We start from the raw sequence: 16470 nt of genomic DNA, 5'->3' as shown, positions 1-16470 counted from the left end.
TTCATTAAAGAAAAAGGTGTAAAGAATTCAGTATGTTTATCACATAGAAGTTTGAGAGATGATTCAATTATTTGATTAAAGCACAGAATAGATATGTATACTAAATATATAGATATCTAAACTAACAGTGCAATAAAGCATTTCTTCATCAGTTAGACAGAGGTGTGGAAAGAATCAATAGCTATAAATTAGAGTTTTCTTCAGGCAACTTCTGTAAATAAAACCTATTTGAAGACTGGATGCTGGCTATGAATAGTAGAGTATCTTTCACAGTGATGCAGGCAGATTGTGGAGACAGTGGGATATCAACATGCAAGAGTGTGAAGAACGAGTTTAAAACTGAAGAGTCACTTGAAGGCCCCTCCCAAATAATAGCAGAAAGAGAGTCTTAGGTGCACTGCCTGCCTATCTCCTAGTGCCTTCCAGGAAGGAATGCCTACTGACATGATAAAATACACCAGAGAGCCAACAGGCTAGGACAGTGTCCCAAGAGTCCACAAGGCAGGATGGACTGGAGGAGCCATCTGTTCAAGCCTTTTGCCTCACCACGTTCTGAAATCCACCAGATCTTACTGTCACCCACACATTCATACACTATTATTGGTTTAAACATGTGCACTTCAGAAATAGCTTGGAAGAACTGGTAGTCCCAGTTTGAGCTGGAGGCAGCTTGTGGGGATTTCTGTGAACATGAGACACTTTGTATTGATTAGGCTGAGCCCTGGAGTGTTCACTGATTCCAGCCGCTACTACACGACATACCCATAAAGCCCAGGGTTATAAAAAAGAGGGAGAACAACTTTTTTACCCAGGCAGATAATGATTAGGACAAGGGGAAATTGTTTTAAACTAAATAGCAGAGATTTAGATTAGATGTTAGGAAGAAATTCTTCACTGTGAGGGTGCTCAGACACTGGGACAGATTGCTCAGAGAAATTGTGGGTGCCCCATCCCTGGAAGTGTTCAAAGCCAGGTTGGATGGGGCTTTGAGAAATCTGGTCTAGTAAAAGGTGCCATGCCCATGGAAGGGAAGTTGGAACAAGATGATCTTCAAGGTCCCTTCCAAACCATTCTATCCTTTTATAATCTGTGTATCTAGATCTATGATCTAGAGTATTTATAATAGTCTAGCCCCAAGTCAGTGGTGCCAGACCATGGCTGTGCTCAGTTTGCTTATCTAAACTTCTTTCAGGGGCATAACCCTGAATCCTAAGTAATTTTTCTGATTTGCTGATTTGTCCCCTGGTTTGAACCCATGTGGCCATTACTTCCTTTTTCCTGTACACTGTGACTAAACAGATCTACCTTAGAAAAATGAGAAGTGACATGGAAGGACAAACACAGGAGCACAGGCACCCACACTGTAGAACAGTGACTAAGTTTTTTCATCTGGACCACCCACATTTTTCCAGAACTGCTTTCAGGTACATTTCAGGATTTGGAATACAAATAAGGGCTGCTCCATGCCAGCTAGATTCAGTGCTGGAAAATGGTCCTAGGTCTTTTTCATTTGCTAGCACACATCCTATTTCGGTGTCATAGAAATTCTCCCTGCCCAGGATATTCCTATGCTTTCTTTCTTGAATCATTGGTAATTAAAAAAAACGTATCAGTTTTAAATACAAGATGCTACTTATTCTGAGTTACAGGGGGAAAAATAAAAAGCAGCAATAGGCAAATCAACCTTACTTGTTAGTATTGCATAATGGAGTATGATTATATACACATATACATATACATATACATATACATATACATATACATATACACACGTCTTTCTCACACATAGTAAAAAAAAGCTACTTGATAACTATTGAAAGCAACTCTGCATTTCAGAGTTTAAAATTACATATGGCAGCAATATGAACTAACATAAACTGAGTCTGACAAATAAGTTTAATATTCCAGGGGAAAAAACCACAGATAATTCCACTGATTTCTCAGCATATTTTTGAAAAACAACATTAGGAATTAATTCTTTATGGGATATTAAAGATACTATGGAATAAAAGGTTTCAGTATTGCAGATCTAGATGAGTTATCACTACACTATGAAAATAATATTCCTGTCCTGAAACATATATGTAAGTCCTTTGCTGCATCTCGCTGACCTCCTTGGAGGCAGTGTTGTGAGAATAGACTGTCATCCAATGTCCTTTACTATCAACAGAAAGAACCTCATGTGTCTCAGTTATCTTTGGATCAGGTCCCAGAACATTCCCAAATCTGCACGACTTGGAGGACCACAAAATTATCTTATGAACAAAATCCTGATCCTGCTGCTTCTTAGATAAATACATAGATTATCTCAGTAAGACTAAGATCCAGCCATGATGCATAAATGCATCATCCTGCTAATTTGTGGTAAGACATGAATTATTTCAATACATTTGAAATAATGTATTTCAAGTCATTAATGTACACATTACTAAACACAAAATCTATGGCAATTATAATTAAAGCTCTTATTCAGCTGCATAATTGATTTATAAAAACTGTTTATTTTATTTTATTGTATCACATTATTTTTATGCAGTAAAATGTGACAGTACCACATGTTTCTGAGTCAGCTGAAAAACATCCTAAACAAAATTGCAATCAGCCTGACATAACAAGAGCAGGTGAATGGTATCCTCTGTGCTGTTCACATCTATCTCCCCTGCTTCTCTTCTGCTTATTACCAGTTGTAATTAAAACAATGAAGGGTAGATGGCTCACAGAATGGAATTCTTAGCAGGTGATGCTCCCAGTTAATGGCCTGAAATTTCCATCTCCATTTCTTTGTCTGCAGAATGAAGAAGTGATTTAATCATCCAGAAGGAAAGAGAGAAAGACGGGAGAGAAAACATGATGTATTTTACTTTCTTTATTCATTTTCCTCCACTGTACTGGCCAGCAGCAGAAAACATGAGCTGGGAGGAGAGTCATAGTTCTAGAGATGGACAAACAGATAAATTATTTGTTGCTTTTTATATTCATGAGAACTTGACTGTCTCAGCACTTTCAGTAATGATTCTTAAACACCACGTTGTGTCATATCGTATTGGACAAGTCATTTATCTGGAGAATACGTAAAGCTAAGTAGGAAAACAGTGAGCTGAGCTTTTTGCAGACCCAAAGAGACTGTATAAACAGTCTCAAATCAATCTTTTTATGTTCTGCTTGGTAAGAAACCATCTGCATCATTTGACATTCCAAGCAGGGAGGACGTCATAGCAGTAACTCCCCATATTCAGATGAAGGCTCCATCTGGGTCAGTATCTTGTGCTCAGCACTAACCAGAAGAGCAAAGACAAGAAAAATATCTATGAGACCTCTCCTGACTACCCTCCTGGCCTTGGGCTACCTTCAGTTCATAGGATTTTCTGAGCCAGGAGTGGTTTGCCTACATCTCTGCGATTGTCTACCAAGCATTTGTCCCATATTCCCTTCAACAAAGCTAAGCATTTTCTGTTCATAACATCCATTGGCAAATAGTCCCGCACAGGGCTTATGAACTTTGTATGACAAAAATCACTGCTTTTTGCATATTTTGAAGTTGTCAGTTCTCAGCTTTACTTTGAATGTCCCAAGCTTTTGTGCTGAGAGACAGTCTAGGCTCCAGACCACTCATGGCTCTGTAAATACAGTGAAGTATTGGCCATAAGTCTCATTAGTGGGCTCTCTCTCTCATGCTGAAGAGTCCCTGTCTGTTCATATTTTCCTATTACAGAAGCCATTTCATATCTACAGCTATCTTGCCAGCCCTGTTCTGACTCCTTTCCAGGTCCACTCCAGGGGATGAGAACTGCACACAGTGTTCAAGGTTGGGGCAAACTTGTGCATTTATGCAGTAGCACGACATTTTCTGGTTTGTTCTCACATTTCTTTCCTGACAATTCCTAACTCTCCACATGACTCCTGATCACTGCTGAGTGTTGAGCTGATGTTTTCAAAGAACTTTCTATTCTGATCCTCAGGTCTTGCTCCTGTATGGTAACGGTCAAGAGGTCACAAATCTTCATGTGAAACTAGGGTTTTTTTGCTTGCTATGTGCATTGCTTTACATGATCCATCTTAAAGTCTTTTCAGGTCCTTCTAACGTTTTCCTACAAACTGCATTCATCTTCAGTCTGCCAAATAATTTTCTCATAAGCCAATTTTCTCATCTGATCTCTTTTCTGGGTCATCTCTGAACATACTAAATGGCACAGTTTTCAGCCCAGTTCCCCGTTGAACTCTTCTGGAATTAATTCTCCCCTTGTAAGAATCAAATATTTGCCCCTGTCCTGCATTTCCTATCAGGAATTCAGTTCTTTATTCAGTCTAGGATTTCTCCCCTTATTCCATTCCTTTATTTCCTTAAAAGATTTTGTTTAAGGATTTCTGTAAGAGCTGATGGGAAACCAAGTAGATTGTGTCATTTAGATCACTTGTATCTACATGCTTGCTGACCCCTTGAAAAACTCATTAGAGGTCTGCAAAACAGGATTTTCTTTCATGTAATCTGCGCTACTCTTCCCAAATGGGTCATATTGATCCATATGGCCTCTCATTCCATCCTTTATTACAAACCCTACTTAACTGCCAGTGCAGATGTCCAGCTTACAAGTCTGTAATTGCCCACTCCCTGCATGAAAATCAGGGTACAAATGCAATATGGTTACTAACATCATGAGCCATGTGACATTTTCCTTCTCAGTCTTTCTGTCTCTATGTACCTATTGATCAATTCAGACCGACTTTCTTTCTTTTTCTGTTTCTCTCCCTGGAACATAAGTTTCTCATCTTTACATTTTATACCTGAACATGAAAATTATGCCCAAGTGGGTGATCAAGACAAAATTTAACAACCGGTAATGTATTTATAGCAAATTTTAACCTTAAAAGCACTGTATACATTTATCTAACATAATTCATTAATCTAACCTAACCAGGCTAGTAAATACAGATTTACAGTGAGCTGGTTATTTCTATATTTGATGTTAACCTTCCATTATTTTCTTCTGTTGAATACATTCCTTGAATTAGATGTGATCATGGACATCTCTAGGATTTATCCCAAGCAAGCTAGAAGTCATATTTACTCAGTTCCAAGAACCAAAAGCTTTCACCCAAACAGGAAGGAGAGGAAGTTTTAACAGTACCTCAAAACCCTTGTTTGTTACTGAGTTTAAAGCAAGTGCTTCTGCTCCTTGCTTCCACTGGATGTGTTTTCCCATATGCAAAGATGGACATAAAGCAAGAAAGACTCTTCTGTTTGAATCCCAGCCTCTTGTGCCTGCAGAACCACGTCTGACACAATTGTTTGTATTTACACTGTTCTTTCAAAACTTGACACTCCGTTCCTCATGTTCATATCTAACTTGGTTAGTGCACCCTATTCTACATTCTTTCTTCCAAATATTAGAAAAAGTTGTTCTTTTCCTCAGACCACGATCTCTCACGTGTGAAGTACTTGTCTTAAAATCTCAAAATTTTGGGACTTCTGCTGTCCAAACAACATTCTGCCAACGATGACAGGATGGTCAGCAACTGCTGGTCAACAGACAGTGAGATTACTTTATCACAGGATGACAATACTTGTCAAGGCCTAGAACTGATAAATTGTTTTCTGCATACTAAGATTACTTTTTAATTTCACATCTTCACAGTCCTATATCTTCCTTAATATTCAGTGCTCTTTACAGTTGCTTGCTTTTTAATTTTAGGTTAGCATACTTAATCCTATGAACTCCCAAATAGTGCTTTATATTTTACAAAAACCCAACTTCCTGCTACTGGTCTAGCATGGTAGCCCAGAATAGAAACTGACTATTTGATGGTCTGATTGTCATGAATAGAAAATGGAAAAATAAGATACATCCAAGAAACTAAGAATTGCAGATTTTGATGGTACTCATTGTAGAGCAGAATTTGCTGCAAGTTATAGCTGCAAAATGCATAAAATACATTAAATCCCAGTTTGGGATGGAAGGTATCATCCAGAGACAACCCCCTGTCATGGGACACCTTCTGCTGGACCAGGCTGCTCAGAGCTCCCTCCAGCCTGGTCCTGAAAACTTCCAGAGATGGCGCATCCACAGCTTCTCTGGGTAACCCCTTCCAGTGTCTCACAATGCCCACAGTAAAGAATTTATTTCTAATATCTAATCTAATCCTACTGTCTTTCAGTCTGAAGCCATTCCCTCTCATCCTGTCACTGCATGCTCTTATAAAAAGTCCCTCTCCATCTTTTTTTGTAGGCTCCCAACAAGTGCTGGAAGCTGTATTTAGGTCGCCCCTTCTCTTTTTCAGGCTGAACAATCCCAAGTCTCTCAGCCTTTCCTCACAGAAGAGGTGCTCCATCCTCAAGATCAACGTGCTGTTGTTGTTCTGGACTTTCTCCAAGGGTTCCTGTCCTTCCTGTGCTGGGGACCCCAGGGCTGGATGAGTTATCTCCTGACATTACTGGAATGATCTCCTCAGATCCAACCCAAAACAGACACCCTGGAAACAAGCTATTTGTAAAACATAGTTATTGTGATGTGCCATGGGGTTCTAAGCATGTCAGACAACCTTCCCACAGGGGTGACTGAGAGCTAGATTATTTAATATAGACCGATTCATGATAGAACAAGAGGTAATGGGCTCAAGCTGAGAGAGGGTGCGTTTAGATTGGATGCTAGGAATAAATTCTTTACTGTGAGGGTGGTGAGGCACTGGAACAGGCTGCCCAGAGAAGCTGTGGATGCCCCATCTCTGGAGGTGTTCAAGGACACGCTGGGAGGGGCTTTGAGCCACCTGGGGTAGTAGGAGGTTTAGAACTAGAATTATATGATCCTTGCCATCCCAAACCACTCTGCGATTCTGTGTTTTGCTATTTCCCAGACGATTCCAGTGTGGGGTTTACTATGAAGCAGCACCTCTGCCTGCCACCACTTCTATTTCTTGCACAGGCCCGAAGGCGGCTCAGGGCAGGCAGACCCCAGGCACGGTCGGACACACAAGGCGGCTCAGGGCAGGCAGTCCCCAGGCACGGTCGGACACACAAGGCGGCTCAGGGCAGGCAGCCCCCAGGCACGCTCGGACACACAAGGCGGCTCAGGGCAGGCAGACCCCAGGCACGCTCGGACACACAATGCCGCGCCCTCGGAACCCGCGCTGTCCCGCTTTCCCCTCGCACAGCAGCAGGACCAGGGACGGCGCCGCCCGTGAGGGGAGGGGCGTGGCTTGTCCCGGGGGCGTGGCCGCCCCGCCTCGCGCCTCCCTCCCGCGCAGGCGCCCGTGGGCGGAAGTGGCGGCGCGGGGAAGGCGGCGGCGATGGCGGAGAAGTTCGACTCGCTGGAGGAGCACCTGGAGAAGTTCGTGGAGAACATCCGGCAGCTCGGCATCATCGTCAGCGACTTCCAGCCCAGCAGCCAGACGGGGCTCAATCAGAAGCTGTGAGGGGCCCTTATCGGGGGCGGGCCGGGCTGTGCTGCGGGGCCTTTCCCTCTCCAGGCCCAGGGTGGTGCCTCAGGGCTCTCTCTCCCTGTCTGGGTATCGCTGGCCTCGCACCCACCGTCAGGGGCAGCGCAGCGACCCCCAGATCGGCTGAGCCCGACCCGTTTTTCTTCCCAACAGGAATTTCATGGTGACGGGCTTGCAGGATATCGACAAGTGCCGGCAGCAGCTTCACGATATCAGCGTGCCCTTGGAAGTTTTTGAGTAAGTCTGTGTGTGCCTGGAAGGGCAGGTGCTGCAGTCGGGGACTCGAGGTAGCCTGGCTTGGCAGCGCGGGTGTTTTGGCTGAGGGCTGCTTGTCTCAAACCTGGTCCTTCTGAATTCCTCATGAGAACGTGAGCAGGCAGAAGGAGGTCAGGAGGACCTGTGAGAAGGCAGAAAGGTAGGAGAAGTGATAAAATACATACTTGTCTTCATATAACCACGGGATGCTTCGAGCTGGAAGGGACCTTAAAGCTCATCTATTCCCAACTACCCCACTGTGGGCAGAGATACCACTTACTAGAAAAGTTGCTCAGAGCCCTGTCCAGTCTGGCCTTTCAGATTTTTATTTTTTATTTTTTTATTTCTATGTATGTAGGCAGTAATATGAATTCTGCCAAATTTAGTGATTTCATAACATCTCAGAATGGGATAGGTTAGAAGGGACCTTCAAGAACATCTGGTTCTAACACATCTTCCATGGGCATGGACACCCATTTAATAAGTCAGCTTTCATTTTTAAAAGTAGACTTTTGCACTAGATTAGGATCAGGATTTAAAGTTGCATGTGAAAATAAAGTGAGTCAATACTCACGAGTTTAGTTTCAGGAGTGACAGTCTGGCAGAGAATGTGAACATCAAAAGAAAAATGAACATAGAGGAAGAGCTATACTAGAGAGCTTTTGTGATACAGCTGAAAAGTTAATTTACTGGTCTTCCTTCTAATCCAGATGGTACTGGTCTGTACTCCAGTGTGTTACTGCTGTACATGGCTTTTTTCACTTGGGCTTTTACTCCAGCTATAAATTTGTGATGACTCTCTTAAATGTTCTCACTAGTGAGTTTCTGTTTGCCAGGAATTGTATTGCAAAACAAAATTGCACATAAGTGTGCTGATACAGTAGTGTTAATTTTTTACTCTTTACTGTGGTATGTGCAGCTCCTCCTCATTCTTGATTTGCTGGGTGCCATATTCCTGTGTGCTTATTGCTCACCATGCCCTAAGTAGGCCACTTCCTGGTTAGTCCCTTTCCAGTTGTTTGGAAAAGGGTCATCTTCCTTTGATCATCTGTGCTTATTGCTTGTGAGATGCTGGTGTATATATATATATATATTTTGTGTGTGTGTGTATGTGTGTGCTTTTAGTACTTTGTTCAAAGCTGTTTCTGGAGTCAGGTTTGCTGACCATGGCCTCGTCCTTGAGCTGCCTTTTGGAAATAGCTGTGTTTCACTGTGGTGATTTTTAAAATGCACATTCCAGAGAATAGTAGAAAGAAAAAGACAGCAAGATGAGTAATTCCATGCCTTGGAGAGCATCCTAGTAGGAATATGATCATTTAGTAGTGTCTTGTCTATTTTCAGATACATAGATCAAGGCCGCAACCCTCAGCTTTACACTAAAGAGTGTCTGGAGCGAGCTTTGGCTAAAAATGAGCAAGTGAAAGGAAAAATTGACACTATGAAGGTAAACCAGAATTAATGGAAGTATAATGCAATAGTGTATTTGATAAGGTTTTACTTTTTTGTAAATATTGTGGGTATTTTTCATTTGTGCAGTTATTAACTTCTGTTGTTATGTGATTTGTCTTAAAAATTGCTCTGCATCTCTTTATCTTAATTGATGCTGATACGGCCTGTTCAGAAAAGGAAGCCTGTAGTTCATCCCACAGCTTGGGGATCCCAAAGTTGCAGCGTTCACTGTGATTTTATATTGGTTAAAGCTATATGTAGCAGTAGAGATATTTTACTTGGTTTTTTTTGCAGGTGTGTAATTTTGCTGTGTGCAAACTTAGAAATAAGCAAAACAAAAGAGGTATTTTTCTGGTCTTGAATGGATAATAGAGGGTTAAAATGTCAAATATATTCTCTAATCATAAGTTAATCTTTATAAAATTAGTGAAAATGCATGCCAGTGTTTAGGGGTTTCTGAACTTGTAATTTCATTTGGTATAAACTGAAGCATTCTGGATACTGTTAAACTCTTGAACTACTGCAGGAAAACAAAAGAAAACACAAGAAAAGGAAGTTTAGTGAGTTCTGAGAATGTTCTTTGGCTGAACTTAGTGTGGAGGATGACAAGTTGTACTGCAGAATGTAGACATATGGAAATAAGTCCTGAGCTGCTCTTTCTTTTCTCTGTGCTTGTGAAATTGTGTGCTTCTAAGGCAGGTGTGAGTTGCTCTTTAAAGGTGGAGTGGATTCCATATCAAATCAAGAGGACATGTCCTTAATCAGCTTTCCTTGATAAGGCCAGGCAGGTATTGGTGCACCAGAGTTTACTAAGAGGCCCAACTGCTTTGTATTTCTTAGGAGAAAATGCAAGTGAATTTCTGGAAATTCACAGACATTTTAATTTGCCTGGTGCATTCCATGTGGATTTCACTTGAGCATTTTCTGTGGATTTTGTAAATATAACTTTGTGTGGTTTTGGGGGTTTTTGGGTACTTCAGGTCACTGAGAGGTGTATTGGGTACAAACATTTCTGTTCATCAGGTAACACTGCTTGATGGAATCTAAATAAATTGTCCAAATGATATATATACATTTTTTTCTCTTTTCAGAAATTTAAAAGCCTGTTAATTCAAGAACTGACAAAGGTGTTCCCAGAAGATATGGCAAAGTACAAAGCTATTAGAGGAGAAGATCCTCCTCCTTAAGTTTGCCTTTGATAGCTCTAAAACTGTCCCATAAACTGACACCACCTTATAAAAACATTGATCGGTGAGAGAGGGAATCCAAGCCCTTCTAACAACTGTACTAAAAATGGCAGTGGTGACTGTAAAGGAGCTTGATGATTGTTCATGGTTCTGGTCTGAAGCTACTGAATCTTTCTGACTTCTACTCAGTGGTTGTGGTTGAAACTTCTATAGTAATCTGCTTTTCTTTCCTGAGGGGTTTGAGAAATGTAATTTCCTCCAGGTCATCAATACAGAGCATTTCCCACAAAGTGCATTTCCATAGCAGAAAAACATATTTTTTTGTCTCCTGAAAGGTGTGCCTCAGGATTGTGGGCTCATCTGTTTTTTAAGAGAAATGCATTTATTACACTTGATTATTTCTCATTTGTAAACTTCAGGTTTTTTTTTTTTTTACTGCAGTACAAACAACTGACTGCTTTTGTCTTGCCAAATTCTAGTGAGCAGGAGCCTGTCAAGGGCTGCTGTTCTCATGTGTCATAATTAGTTGCAGCCACGAAAACCTTCAGATCTTGTTTAGTTCTGGGAGCTGCAGTGCAGATGGCTGAGTATATAAAAAGTGAGCATACCTGGGGACTAGCTCCTCTACTTTAATATTTTGTACAGTATTTAATGTAAGCTTTTGTTTATTCATTTTCTGCAAGCAGGTTGTTGAATAAAAATTTGAAAAAAAATCTAAATCCTGACGTTTTTCTTTTTTTCTTTTGTATGCTTCTCTTTGGGTGTGAACTGAAAGCTGTGAAAAAATTGCATATTCCTCTCAGTTCCATTCTGATAGAAATAAAATGTGTATCAAAACTTAGCTCTTAAAATCTTACATCAGAAGGTGGTGTCAGCTTGGTATTTTGGTTTTATGATGAAAACTTCTGTTTTAGTTCCGGAAGTAGAGTTTTGGTATCGGCAGTTGTCACCTGAAGTCCTGGTCAGCTGTGAGGTTGTGTGTGGGATCTTTCTGTACATACATAAGGGAGCCCCAGTATGGAGCAGGATTGTAGCTCCTCACCCAGGGGTCAGAGGTTTGTGGGATAGATTGAGTTTGCAGTGGGAGTAAGAGGAGCCCTTTTTGTCTCAGGTGTTTGTGAAGCTGGAGCTTTTGTGCTTATATTTGTTCTCCCAAATCTATCTTGACTTTTTGCATCAGCAAATTATTTTATTACTTTAACTTTCTTCTAGTTGCTAAATTGAGTGGTTTTGGGCAGGAGCTCCAAAATAGCACGGTATGCATGTATTCCATAGCAAGCCTGCCTAGTCTGCTAAAGATTTAACAGGAATTTAGACATTTTTTAGGGTTTGAAATTACTGGTGGCATAGTTGGAAGCACACCTGAAGCACCTTCTGTGCTCAGGTACCTGCCTGAAGCAGAGCCCATCCATGATTCCAAACCACCAAACTTTGACAGCAAAAACAAAAACAGAAAACTAGGTGTTACTTTTAGAATGTGTTACCTACCAATCTAAGTTAATCTAATTGCTGCCTGATATTACCTTGCCCTGCACACTTTCATTTTGTATTTGTTCCACCTCTAATCACTTTCACCTTCACAGTTTTACTGTATGAACTTGGAAGATCCGACGAGTGACAAGGAAAAGGCGCTCCATGTTTGTGTTTGGCTCGGCCTGGATTACCCTGAGTCCTAAGGAGCTGTTGGAGCTGTGACTGCCAGCTGGGATGAGTTTAGGACACAAGTAAAGAGGGTTTTGTGTGTATAATGTAGTTGGAAAGGGAGCTTAAGAGCAAAATTGTTGACAGCAGGCAGGAGAAGCTGTATTTAAACAATAGTTGAGGGAACTTAGGAGGCGAAAGGCATGTAGATACTGGTCTGGATACTGGAGTGTTCTGTCACTAGCACTGACACCAGCTTGTGTGTCAGATCTGGTGGAGTAGGACTCTTTAAAACTGATGCTTCCAAGAAGTCTTATTTGTATCTCATGGATTCATAGAATTGCAGATTAGTTTGCATCAGAAGGGACCTTAAAGATTATTTATTTTCTATTCCCCATGGGGGAGTTGCTTGAATCCCTCTCCAGCCTGGCCTTGATCATTTCCAGACATGGACATTCACAGCTTCTCAGGACAGCCCATTCCAGTGTTTCACCACCCTCACAGTGAAGACTTTCTTCCTAATACCTCACCTAAACCTGCTCACTTTCAGTTTGAAGCCATCACCCTTTGTCCTGGGATTAGCTTGGAGTTAGAGAGTCATGAGGGATAAGCAGCTCCACAGCCCAGAGGTCCTGAAAATGTGTGAAATGTCTGTTCTGTATGTGTATTGATTTATTGTTGTCATTAGATAATGAATAAGTACCCAAGGCTGGCCACAGTGAAGATGGCCATCCCCATAACACTGACACCCATGTCTGCTGATGAGCAGAAGGTTTCAAGGCTTTCCCAGCTCAGAGAGGTAATTTAGAGCCAAAGCATGGATCACATGCTTTCCCTAGATATCTAGGTGGTCGTGGTAAACATGATGGCTGGGATAGTGAGTAGAGATGGAGGGCTAGAAAATAACATTAGGTCACATCATCGTGAAATCTTAGCTGCCTGTGTTTTATGAGGAATCTGTCCAGGAGAACATTTTTTTTGGTTGGTGGATATATACATTAGGAATAAAAATTTTTAAAAATGAACCAGAAAAAAACCTCTCAGTTAAATCATCAGGTTTCATGTTCTGCTCAGCTTCTGTTCCAACTTTTTGATATTATTCTATTATTTTATGCTTGCTTCACTTCACTGGGCTAGCAATGCAAAATAATGCTATTGCTACAACTGTCCATATTTAGCATTATATTGAAGAGAGGTAACTGTTGTAAATTATGTCTGTCTCAGAGAAGAAAAGGTGGCTTGAATGAGTGCATATGAATTTATAATGTAGAATGAGAATTGCTAGAAACAATGATGTTTTCCATTTCCAATTGCATATGTAACAGAAAAATCCAACGAAATTTTTCTCATTTGTTAATTGGTTCTCTGAAAATGAGCACATGTCTGAGTTATCCTGAAGTCTGTTTTGTTTGATGATAACCTTCAAGGCATTCAGTAAAGGAGACTGTCAAATCTTTCCTCTTCTTTTACCTGTATTGCATGGTTGGAGGTGAGATGAAATGTTATTTCATGGTAACATTAAAACAACATCAGCCCGATAGAAAAACTTCCAAAATAGATTTTTGTTGCCCTTTAATTATCTCAATGGAAAGTTTGAAGCCATTCAGGTTTCAAGTGCATCCTTGGATTTTTAGTAAGATTAATAATATTTTGAAAATAACAGGGAATATGTAATTACAAGTAATTATTTTTAAGCAATTGACTTTATCACATACATTGTGAGATGAGAAGATGCTAGATAATGCTGTTCAGCATATACACAGTTCTTTAAAATGGAGTGAGTGCTCCTATACTCCATTTAGGACAAACAAAGTCAGTGTAAAATTCTTTTGCTGAGACACAGAAAGAAATAGATCAAGAAGTGCTGAGGATTTTGCTGCGACCTGTTAAGGCTCGGCATCCTCTCTGTCCTTTTTTTTTTACTGTAAGGAGAAGCAGTTTAGTGCCCAGCCTTCCCCTGTCCTTGAAACAATTTTTGCTTTAACCTCCTTGTGAAGAACAAGTAATGCAGAGCTGTGCAGTCTGACAGGAACAGACATACCTGCTACAGGAGTTGGATGCTGCTCAGCTGTTGGTTTATCCAACCTATAGCTCTTGTTAATTTGTTTTTTTTTCATGCAGATCAAGGCATTGTCATTGTTAGCCAGTTCTCAGCATAAGATGAATCGCCAGTGTGCCTGAGACAATCTGTTTCTCTCATACCACTCAGAAGAGAGTCTCTTGATGGCAAGAAAGTCATCCTAGGCATAGCAATTTGGGTTTCAGCAATTGACCTTTCTAATTTAGTTGGATGAACTCCTAAATGGTGGGAATGGTCTGACAATTTCCCAAATATTTCGTATTGTGATGTTCTTATAAATTGCTTTCTTCAATGAGTGCAGTTCACAAGTGATTGAAAATGCTTATTGTGTGATTCTACCAGTTACCCCAGGTACTCTATAATCTCATCTCTGACTCTCCTCTGATCATAGAAATGGAGGAAATAAACTCTGCAATCTACTTCTTTTTGCCCTAAGTGATCTTTTAGATTTTAACTACATCATTTACAATCTACTCACTGAACTTGTAGTTTTACTGAAATCTTGCTAAATAAATGTATTTAAAAGGTGGATTCTATAGACAAAAACTTAAAAAATGTGTAAGAAATGTTCCAAACACTCAGCTTAATTGCAAGTTCATAATAGAGAAATATCCCTGCCAAGAATATTTCTGGATACTCATGTTTCAACACAAAGTCATTTCTTACTCTACTATGATTAATAGCTGCAGCGTTTCTGGGCAGGTGCCAGATGTCCTTCCAGCTCTGCAGAGCAGAGAGCCAAGGTGACACGAATGTCTGCCCTGCTCTGAGAAAACTGTGCTTGCTGTATGTATTTCAATTACTTCCATATGCTTAAAATCCTTCTGTATATTTTCTTAATTAAAGTAATGGAGAACCAACCATACAATAAAGGATACTTCTGTAACAGTTCTTGTAACGCTCTTGAATTAGGAATCTGTGTTTTCTGTATTGTGATATATTTCATGCTGAGAACTAGATTGTATTTAGTCTCAATAAGATGTAATGCAGACAGTAAAAGAAACATCTTTCTGCACAGTATGAAAATTTCCAAAACAGTTATTTTTCCTCTCCTGGAAGAAAAGACACTTAATGTGCTGAGGAATGGCACTTAAAATTTCTTTTCCTACAGACCTGTCCTGAATCTACTTCACTTGCTGTTTGCAGTTTTATTAAAATTGCAAATTTAACAAATTTATCCAAACATTCCTCAAAGGATGCCAAAGCTTATTTTATATATAATCTGGGAAAAGATAATTCAAATTAGTGTCATGCTGCATTATTTAATAAGTTACTTGGGTCATAGGTCATATTTATATCATCTTTGCAGCAAAAAATAGCATGTTGATTGTTGACATTCATAAAATTTTATTTGGAGTGTTACTAGGGATTCAAAATTCCTGTGTCTATATAAATATAATGGCATATACCAAGCCACATCTGTACCATCATGGAGATTTTCAGTCCTTAACCATAAACAAAGAGAAGCTCTGAAATCACTGGTAGGTCCCATTTTTGTAGAGAAAATATTTTACATTTAGTCACCTTAGAAACCCACTGCTAAAGTAAGAGATTTTCATTTAAATATATGAGAAATTCAATCTTCAAATTATTATTTGTTTTAATGTATTACTACATACTACAATAATAGACTATTACCTCCTATTTTATTACATTTGACCCATACTTTTTTGAGACATTCTCTAATTTGATCAAAGTGTCATACCCAAGAAGTTCCAGCAGATAAAAATGCTGTGAATAGGTATCTAATCAAACACCAGATGTCACTCAGTCTAAGATTATTTAATATAATTTCCGGTCACCACTTATTAGGTTACAATACTTAAATGAATAGTTGAGTAGACATCTGCTACTCAATAAAACAAAAGATGGATTCAGTGATACAGCAAATCCTGTTTAAGAGAAGTATGTTAAAGAAACCCAACAACATTTCTTCTTTCAGAGACCTTAAGCATAGACTATCTGACACTGCATTTTACCCAGCCTGGGAATTTCTCTGCTTATGCAGCACACTGCAGAAGACACATAGCTTCCCAGATACACTGTTTCCTTGGACAGACTTTCTGCTTTTAGATAAATAAACTTCCTAAAGTTTCTCTGCTCATCATCTGTCATCACTAGAGGTTGATACTTGTGAGTGCAGAGCATTATGATTCCAAGGAAAATCTAACTTGCTGCTCAGCTTAGATGCTCTGCTTAGATTGGGTGGAGGGGAAAGCACCCTTAGATGTACATGTTGGAACTCACTGAGATCATGGTGAAAGCAAAAGAAAGGCAGTCATTAGTAAACCTTTATTTCTCTCCTCTTTTTGGCTCCAAAATTGATCATGGAATCGGTTACAAAGCTTGCTGTGCCTACATTGCTGTTGCTGTTACCTTTTATCGTTATTTGAGGAACACAAACAGCCTAAGGAAAGATCACAGGCA

The 16470-nt window shown here is 40.1% G+C and overlaps 1 protein-coding gene across 1 annotated transcript; it reads left to right on the top strand.

Moving 5' to 3' along the window:
- The first annotated feature begins 7228 nt into the window (after positions 1-7228).
- On the top strand, positions 7229-14863 carry MED10 (mediator complex subunit 10). The gene is made up of 4 exons (XM_056485005.1): positions 7229-7403; positions 7585-7668; positions 9028-9130; positions 10227-14863. The coding sequence occupies exons 1-4, from the start codon at positions 7282-7284 to the stop codon at positions 10320-10322; spliced, it is 405 nt and encodes a 134-aa protein (XP_056340980.1). The 5' UTR covers positions 7229-7281; the 3' UTR covers positions 10323-14863.
- The last annotated feature ends 1607 nt before the right edge of the window (positions 14864-16470 follow it).

Source organism: Oenanthe melanoleuca, chromosome 2, assembly GCF_029582105.1.
Source record: "Oenanthe melanoleuca isolate GR-GAL-2019-014 chromosome 2, OMel1.0, whole genome shotgun sequence".
NCBI classification, from domain to species: Eukaryota; Metazoa; Chordata; class Aves; order Passeriformes; family Muscicapidae; genus Oenanthe; species Oenanthe melanoleuca.
The sequence above is the reverse complement of the archived record's forward strand: the minus strand, read 5'-3'. Positions and strand labels throughout refer to the sequence as shown.